Genomic DNA, 10,100 nt, shown 5'->3' with positions numbered 1-10,100 from the left:
TATTTCTGAGTATAATGCAAAGCTAAAGTAATCAAAACAGTATGGTTCTGGCATAAAAATAGACACAGGGACCAATGAAACATAATCAAGATCCCAAAAATAAACCTCAGTGTATGTGGTCAGCTAATATTTGACAAAAGTCCTCCATACTCAATGGGTAAGGGCAGTCTCTTCAATAAATGGTGTCAGGAAAAATGGATAAACACATGCAGTGAAATGCAACTGCATCCCTATCTTCCACCACTTATGAAAATTAACTCAAAATGGACTAAAGACTTAGACAAAAGACATGAAACCGTAAAACTCTTAGAAGAAAACTTAGGGAAAAACTCTTTGACCCTGGTCTTGGCAACAGGTTTTTGGATATGATACCAAAACACAAACAAAGGCCCAAATCAACAAATGGGACTACATCAAATTAAAAGCTTTACATAGAGAAGTAAACCATCAACAAAATGAAAAGGCAACCTACTGAATGGGAGAAAATATTTGCAAATCATATGTCTGATAAGGGGTTAATATCCCAAACATATAAAGAACTCATACAACTCCATAGCAAAAAACTAAACAACCCAATTAAAGAGTAAATAGACAAACTGAAGAGACATTTTTCAAGAGAAGACATATGGATGGCTAACAGGCACATGAAACAGTTTCTTGACATCACTTATCATCAGGGAAATGCAAATGAAAACCAGAATATCACCTCACACCCATTAGAATGGGTCACATCAAAAAGAGAAAAGATAATGTGTTAGCAAAGGTGTGGAGAAAAGGGAACACTTGTGCACTGTTGGTGTGGATGTAAATTGTTACAACTCCTGTGGAAAACGGTATATAGGTTCCTTAAAAAATTAAAAATAGAGCTACCATATGATCTAGCAATTTCACTTCTTGATACATATCCAAAGGAATTAAAATCAGGATCTTATAGAGATATATGCACTCCCATGTCCATTGCAGCACTATTCACAATAGCCAAGTTATGAAAACAACCTAAGTGTCAACAGATGAATGGTTAAAGATGTTGTATATATATAACAAAATATTATTCAGCCTTGAAAAAGTAGGAAATCCTGCCTTTTGTGACACCTTGGATGCATCTTGAGGGCATTATGCTAAGTAAAATAAGTCAAACAGAGAAAGACAAATACTGTATGATGTCATTTACATGTGGAAAATCTGAAGAAGTTAAACTCACAGAAACAGAGACTAGAATGGTGGCTACCAGGGGCTGGGCAGTGGGGAAAAGGGAAAGATTTTGGTCAATGGGTATAAATTTCCAGTTATAAGATTAACAAATTCTGGGGATCTAATATAGATCATGGTAATTATAGTTCATAGTACTATATATATATAGTACTATAGTTAATAGTACTATACTTAAATATTGATAAGAGTGTAGAATCTTAAATATTCTCACCACAGAAGAAATGGTAATTAAGTGATGGGATGGAGGTTTTATCCATGCAGTGGTGCTAATCATTTTGCAATATATAAATACATTAAATCAGCACATTGTACACCTTAATCTTACAGAATGTTATATACAATTATATCTTAATAAAGCTGGAAAAAATGACCAAATACTGAAAATTAAATACTGGCTGCATACATCCAATTTCTGTCACCATGGTTACATTACCTCCTCATTTTTCTCTGGATCATTTCCACTTCTGTCTATCTTATAAGGATACATGTGATTACATTTAGAACCTACCCAGATAATAGGGGGATAAGCTCATCTTCTACAAAGACTCCAAGTAAGTACAATTTACCCTTCAATCAAAAAATATTCATAAGGGCGCCTGGGTGGCTCAGTTGGTTAAGCGACTGCCTTCGGCTCAGGTCATGATCCTGGAGTCCCGGGATCGAGTCCCGCATCGGGCTCCCCGCTCAGTGGGGAGTCTGCTTCTCCCTCTGACCCTCTTCCCTCTCGTGCTTTCTATCTCTCATTCTCTCTCTCTCAAATAAATAAATAAAATTTAAAAAAAAATATTCATAAGTTACGGGACTAGGATCTGGACAACTTTTTTTGAGGACCATACAACCTATTACAGCTGGGGTTCCAGTTGACTCTTGTAATTGACTCTGTGGAAAATTCTATAATCATCTGATTCAAGGAAGGACAGTCAGAGTTCTGTCTCTGGGAATCATGTCCAAGTATGACATCTCCATCTGGTGCCATCATCTGATGACCCTGAGGACAGCCAGTCCTAGAACCATACAACCCATGGAGGACTGAATTAATCTCTGTCTGTTCTTGTACATTCCCTGCCTCTACGTGCTTGTAATGAAAAATAACTCTCTTTATTGTTGGTAATATTTGAGTTAGGATTTTTTTCTTATTGTAGCTGAAGGTTTTATCACTGAGAAAGCTCAAATACAGGTATCTCAAACCACTGAGATAATCTAATTACACAAAATTCATAGATACTAAAATGAAATATGGTAGATGGTAAAGTTCTTCAGAAAGATACAGTTAATAGTCAACAAATTAATTACTAAATAGGTGTATAAAAGGTAAACTCCCATACTCCATTATAGATCTAAAGCCAGAGTGTTAGTGGCATGGCCCTACCATGAAATCAGGTGGAAACTAGTCTCTAGATATGACCCCAGTCTTGTTTCAATACTTTCCCTGTCCTTCATACTTTCTGCAATATTCCTTCTGAGAGTGATTTAAAAAATCACTATAAAAAGAACCCTTGCCTCAGGCTCTGCTTCTGTATAGAACCTGAGAAAAGAAACTGAATTTAGAGAATTGAAATCATGTGTCAAACATCATAAGACTAGACAAAAAAGCAAATTATGTTTCAAACCCAAGTTAAAATTAACTTGGGCATTCTGTTGTCTGGCTAGTTTAGAGGAATTCAGTGATGGAAAAATCAAGCATTATGGCACATCTAGGATTCCTATCACTTTGCCTCCTTCTAGAAACCCAAGTCCAAAGCAGATGGCATAATCACAGCAAAGAAGGCATCTCACTGATGAGTTTTCTCAAGGCTCCCTTCATGTCCCTGTTCCGCAGGCTGTAGATAAAGGGGTTCATCATTTGAGGAACCATGACATACATCACTGAAGCCACTGCAGTCTTCTTGGAAGAGTCAGTAACTACAGAACCAATGTATACTCCAACAACTGTCCCATAGAACAAGGACACAACTGACAGGTGAGACCCACAGGTGGAAAAAGCTTTGAGCTTTCTTCCCACTGATGGCATTCTCAAAACAGAGGAGACAATTTGAGTATAAGAGAAAATGGTCCCAGAGAGAGGAATACCACCAAATAGGCTAGCCACAAAATAAATCAAGATGTTATTGATGAGGGTATCAGAACAGGAAAGCTTGATGACCTGAGCAAGTTCACAGGAGAAATGGGGGATTTCCATTTCTTCCTTGCAGAAGGATAACCGTAGCACCATTAGACTATGGAGCAAGGCAACCACAAGGCTAAAGAACAGTGAGAGTAGAATCAGCGGAACACAGAGTTGGGGGTTCATGATAACAGTGTACCTCAAGGGGTGACAAATGGCCACATAGCGGTCATAGGCCATTGCTGCAAGGAGAAAATTTTCAAAGCCACCAAAAGCCAGGACAAATCCAACCTGGGTGAGGCAGCCTGTATAAGTGATACTCTGGTTCTGTGCTTGGATGTTCACCAGCATCTTTGGGATGGTGGTTGTGCTTAAACAGATGTCAGTAAAGGACAGGTTGGAGAGGAAGAAGTACATGGGGGTGTGGAGGTGGGAGTCAGAACTGATGGCCAGGATGATGAGCAGATTTCCCAGGATAGTGACCAGGTACATGGACAGGAACAGACAGAATAGGAAGGGCTGCAGTTCTGAATCATCTGTCAATCCTAGCAGAAGAAATTCTGAAACATCTGTGTGATTTCTGGGTTCCATGTTGTTGATGAATCTAATGGAAAAGATGGGGTAAAAATAAAATAAAATGAATGGTCTCTGGTTGAGCAAAAGCAACATCACCTGGAAACTACTTAGAAATGCAAATTCTTGGTACTGCTCCAGATACACTGCTGAAAAACTCTGAGGTAAGGACCAGCAATCTAAGTTTTAACAAACCCTCCAGATAAATCTGATCTATGGTAAAGTTTGAGAGCCAGTGCTTAAGTAAAAATAAATAAAACTTATGTATATGGTGAAGCCGAAAGAATATTCAAATCTTTCTCTCTGCTAATTTCTTCCTCCATCACCATCACCTCTTACTTTTCTTTCCTCCACTCAAATTTTTGGCTCAAATTTTTATTGATCTTTTTCACACATTGTGCCAAGTGCTGAGACTGAGACAAAGAATAAACCATGGCATTTCTTTCAGAAATATTCCTTGTCTCAAACAAACAGACGAGAATGAAGTTATCCAATCTCTGTAGCAGAGTATGGTGCCCAACCCTTGGTGTGCCTCAGAATCAGATGAAGGGCTTGTCAAATTACAGATGAGTTATATCATACTGTCCACTTATCTGTAGGGAAACTTAGGTGGGGTGAAACATGCAGTGCCTGGAAAAGACAAAGTGTGAACTCAAATGGTTTCACTGCTGAGTTGATTGTCTAGACAAATCATTGTTAATGCCTCTGGATAATACAGAATTAGCATTCTTAAACCAACACTCAGATTTCATAAAACTTCCTTTAAAATCTTAATGTATTCATCTTGAACAATGCCCCAAATCTTTTCCCTTGTCTACAGCATACGTCCATCACTACCCATGAAGTACCGTGTAGCAGGTGCATGACATCCATCCAAACATATGATCTGTACCTGAGCAAAGATTTGAAAATGTTGCATATAAACTTGAAGATCATAAGACTCCCCCATGGAAACACTACTCACCAGCATTAGCAATTAATTCTAAGAGAAGCTGGGCAAATGTCAATGACATTCTCTATCTTATCCTAAGGAGACTTCTTCCCTAGGTGATAGGTAGCAGGAACATCATTAAAAAAGAAAAAACCCAGCTAAATGAGAGAGAGAGGAAACATAGTCTTCTAAAAAAATAGGTGAAAATAGCAACAATTTTCGGTCCCTTGGGAGACAGAGAATTATAAGGTAAGTCGGACTTATAATTATAAGATAGTCAGGCATCTTTAACAGTAGTACTTCTGTAAAGCAGTGGTCCTTCCTTGCCTGAAGGAGACAGAAGTAGCCATGACAGCCTTTATCATTTGGTGTATTACTTAAGCTTAAATCCTGAATTTAGTCCAGACCAGTACTTGATTTGTGTGTTGGGGAGAGGGGGTGGAATTGTTCACTTATGAAAAGCTTGGTGTCCTCATTTGTATAATGGGGACTATCATAAAACCTCATGGAGATGTTGCAATGATGGGAAATGAATAGAGGAAAATCATCTGGCACTTACTCAGTATATAGGACCCTTGTACTGACATTTCTTATTGTGTATGTGTGTTTTTGTCCTGCCATGAAATGCACCTTGTACATTTCACTCCTTACAAGGAAGCAGTGGGATGGGGTAAGTTGAGGAAAGACAATAAAAAGAAAGAATACCCCTTGCATGGTAACTGCAAATTTCAGGGAAAAGATTATGAGCTGGGAACTTTTATCATGTAGAAAAAGAATGAAGGACTCATCAATGGTATCAATATTCATTTGAAATGGAGACAGCGGGGGGATGGGGTAAGTGGGTGATAGGCATTAAGGAGGGCATGTGACATAATGAGCACTGCGTATTATATGCAACTGATGAATCACTGAATTCTACCTCTGAAACTAATAATACACTATATGTTAATTAATGGAATTTAAATAAAATTAAATTAAAAATTAAAAAAAGAGAAAAATAAAATGAAATGGATATATGGTGGGAGTGCTTGGATGGCTCAGTTGGTTAAATGTCTGACTTTGGCTCAGGTCATGATCTCAGGGTCCTAGGATCAAGCCTTTCCACCAGGCTCCAAGTTCAGCCAGGAGTCTGCTTGTCCCTCTCCTTCTGCCCCTCCCCCCTACTCATGCTCCCCACCCCCCCTCAAATACATAAATAAAATCTTAAAAAAAAAGAAAAAGACATATGATGAAAAATATAGCAATGAGGGTCACCTGGGTGGCTCAGTCTGTTTAACATCTGCCTTCAGCTCAGGTCTGGATTCCAGGGTCCAGGATGGAGCCCAATGTCAGGCTCCTTGCTTGGTGGGGAGCCTGCTTCTCCCTCTCCCTTTGCCTCTGCCCCTGCCCTTGCTTGTGCATGTGTGTGTGCTCTCTCTCTCATGAATAAAAGCTTTAAAAATATGTGGCAATTAAAATAAATTACATAAAAATGTATTAGATGTACAAATAAGTATAAATAATGAAAAGCTATAAGGGAAATATTTTTGAATGACATAAAATATACATTATTAGAAAATCTTAAGTATATTTTGAACCATTACAAGGAATAATCCATAATAATAATAAACATAACAGACTTTTATTTTTATGGATTATTCAAGCAAAAACAACAACAACAAAAAAACCCATAGAGATAAATCAAGAGCATAAAATTCACACACGTCACCATCTTCATTCTAAATGGGTTTTTTAAAAATATATTTTTTAAGTTTTATTTATTTAAGTAATCTCTACACCCCAGGTGGGGCTTGAACTCAAGACCCTCAGATCAAAAGTCACAGGCTCCACCTACTGAGCCAGCCAGGGGTCCTTCATTCTCAGTGTTTTTATTGTAGTAAATAATACAGATATACACATCATGTATTTGAAAAATCTTGATTCTTTTCTTTCCCCAGAGGAATCACTACACATTATTCCCCAGCAATTTTTACTATAATTAATATTATTGTTAATATAATGACATAAACAACTATATTATTTTCTTTTTTTTAAAGGATTTTATTTATTTATTTGACACAGAGAGAGAGAGAGAGAGAGAGAGAGAAAGCACAGCAGGGGAAGTGGGAGAGGGAGAAGCAGGCTCCACACCAAGCAGGGAGCCTGATGCGGGGCTCGATCCCAGGACCCTGGGATCATGACCTGAGCCAAAGGCAGATGCTTAACTGACTGAGCCACCCAGATGCCCCACAACTACATTATTTTCAATTTTAAAGGCCTTATATAAAAAGAACCATATAGGACATGTCACTTACATTTGGAATTCTTATGTGATTTGTCTTTTCTTTATTGTTAATATATTTAATTCCACTTAATTTTAATTACCAGAGAGTAATCTACTGTATTATTACGTCATGATTTATTTCTCCATTCCCTAACTAATAGGTTAATGTCTTTTATCCTATGTATGTTTATGAAGACATGTGCAATATAAAGCCATGTAATTGCTTCCATACTTGGAAAAGTAGAAGTTCTGAAGTGTTAATAACATAAATGTCACTGTGATCTCCTCTGCTGATGGGACTGGTTTATGCCAGATTATTTTCTGGCACATAGGGAGTGGCTTGGGCGGGTTGATAACTTTTTGTAAGATAGGAGACATCTGAAATTTTCATGTTTTCCTCCATAGCCCCTTATCCAATATTTAAAATTTTCTAGATTGCCAATACTAGTGGCCCATGAAGTGTTCTCATTAGACTTTAAAACAATGCATGGGGCTTGAATTTTCTTGTCATTTGACTTTAAAAGGAAGTTTGGTTCATAATAATTATCCTCATGTAAATTCTAGTAATAGAAATCTCATCTCTCCAAATATGTTAAACGACAAAATTATTTTACACATTGTTTATGCACATTTTTTAATCTTTTTTGAGAATGTGAAAGTACAAAGTACAATAGACTTCAGCAGTCTTAATTGAGTGCCAAGAGTAATACAGGAAAAGGAAGATAGTTGAATGAGTTTATAGGATTTGAATCTTAAGATAGTAAAAATGTAGAAAGACCATGCTGGTTTCTTGGGTATCAGTTTCTTCAGCAGTCCAAATATAAGCTTAGAAAAAAAGTTAGCATTACGTACCTTTACCTTCATGGATAAGCTTCAGCTTGCTCTTGCCAAGAGAAGAGTGCTTGAGTTACAGAAGGCATACTTAGTTTGAAGAATTCAGCCTTTTTGTAAGCTTCCAGACATCAGAATAGATTTTTTTAAAGATTTATTTATTTATTTGAGAGAGAGAGAATGAAAGAGATAGAGAGCACGAGAGGGAAGAGGGTCAGAGGGAGAAGCAGACTCCCTGCCAAGCAGGGAGCCCAATGTGGGACTCGATCCTGGGACTCCAGGATCATGACCTGAGCCTATAAATGAGTTTTCTGAGATGACACTGCCTCTATTTCTATAACCATTTCACCAGGACTATCTAATCAGTCCTATGAATGTATCCCTAAATGTGGTTATTGAAAACTGAATAGCTGCCTAATGACAATTAAGTACATGTTATTTAAGAGGGGGAAAAATGAAATTTTGAATTGAGTATGTAGGCTCCCTATCGTTATAGTTTCTTTTTCCACAGTAGACAATGACTTTACCTAAACTGTATGTTTGAAAAGGTTTGTCGTACATCAGACTTGTTTGGAAAGGGTTAATTGTCCTACATCAAACTTGTATTAAGTAATTCCATCCATTTAAGGAAGAGGAGGATGTAGAAGCTGGGCACTAGTTCACATGCCTGTGAGTCAGTAAAGACTCAAGTAATGTCCCATGTTGAGTTGGTTATTTTGGAACATAAAAATTGTTGAGGTAAAACAATTAACTGGAAGTTCAGAGGATATATCCATCGTATATTTTAGGACAGATAGTTTTTACTATGGGGCAAATAGGTAAAAATTATCCTTATGGTAATTACATTTAGGTTCTAAAGAAAAGAATCTCCAGAGAAATCTATGCAATATATAATTTGTCCAGACTAGGCTTCATTTGGGGAAAGAAGTTCTAAAATATCCCCAAAGCAGTTTACTCATCAATTGAAAGTCCTCCAAAAATAGAACTATTGGGAAACCGTGGTTTGTGGGGTGGAAAAGAAAAGCTCCCTCAGTTTTTTGGAGGGAATAACTTTAAAAATACTTAAATGGCTAAGTTTACTTGGTGCGGTTAAAAATTAATCTTGTTGATTTTAACATTGCTGTTACATCTGAAATAAACGTATGTGATGTTCTGGTAGTAAATATATATATATATATATAAAGTCATGTATAGGAGAGACCATCGCATTCAAGATGATGTTGTCTCAGGAAGGGAAGAACAAGAGTTGAGGATACAAAAGAGGTGCTTTCTGTATGCATTTTTTTTTAAGTGGGCTCCATGCCCAGAGTGGAGCCCAACATGGGGCTCGAACTCACAACTGTGAGATCAAGACCTGAGCTGAGATCAAGAGTCAGATGCTCAACGAACTGAGCCACCCAGGTGCCCCTATTTTGTTAATTTACAAAAAAGACCTGAACTTTGTATAGCAGAGGTCAACATTCGTTGATTCTGGAATGAGTTTAAGGATGTTTTTAAATTTATTATACTATCTCTGTTGTTCTTATATAAAATCATTGTTAATTTTTATAGAGAAATGAGTGTACTAAGAAGGGAGCCAGTCAGATCTCCTGAGTCTCCAATTTCTCCTCACCATCCTCAAGCAAGCTACAGGGATAATATACTGTTCTGCGCAATGGTGTATCAAGAACCAAGAATGCAAATAAAAGGAAAAGCTGACCAAAACCCCTCCCCATGACCACCACAAAAATTCAAGTAAATACCGGAAAGTTTTATAACAGTCATCTTGTTTGAGAAGGGGCAGATTTTTCTGCGTAGGAGAATAACTGGGTTCTGCCATTTTTTAGAGAGATTAGGAGACCAGCAGATTGAGAACAGGGTGAGTGTCAGTGTATCAGTACAAACATACATGGGAACTTGTCAACAGGAAGGCAGGCTGGCGTGCATGGGACACTCAGTTCTCATCATTTCATGCATGCACACTCCTCATTGCTTTCCCTGGATGAATCTGGGGTAAAGTAACTGCCCTCCTTACAGAAGCATTCACTAAGGGACTTTCAGTTACCTGGCTGGCATCAGTGTGGAATGATGCTTGACATATCGCTTGGATCGTGAAGACAGTCTGTCTTCAGGAAGGGCAGGCACACTAAGTGAGGCAATGGGCTCGTGGTCAAGAAAGATCATTCCTGGATGGAGCCTCAGGTGTG

At 37.8% G+C, this 10,100-nt stretch overlaps 1 protein-coding gene across 1 annotated transcript; it reads right to left on the bottom strand.

Moving 5' to 3' along the window:
• Window positions 1-2,965: 2,965 nt before the first annotated feature.
• LOC112816459 (olfactory receptor 7G2-like) lies at window positions 2,966-3,907 on the bottom strand. The gene has a single exon (XM_025862959.1). It carries the CDS (start codon window positions 3,905-3,907, stop codon window positions 2,966-2,968), a length of 942 nt encoding a protein of 313 aa, XP_025718744.1.
• Window positions 3,908-10,100: the final 6,193 nt, after the last annotated feature.

The sequence above is a fragment of the Callorhinus ursinus genome, unplaced genomic scaffold, assembly GCF_003265705.2.
Source record: "Callorhinus ursinus isolate GAN/ISIS: 27379988/994484 unplaced genomic scaffold, GSC_fseal_2.0 scaffold107, whole genome shotgun sequence".
In the NCBI taxonomy this organism is placed as follows: Eukaryota; Metazoa; Chordata; class Mammalia; order Carnivora; family Otariidae; genus Callorhinus; species Callorhinus ursinus.
The sequence above is the reverse complement of the archived record's forward strand: the minus strand, read 5'-3'. Positions and strand labels throughout refer to the sequence as shown.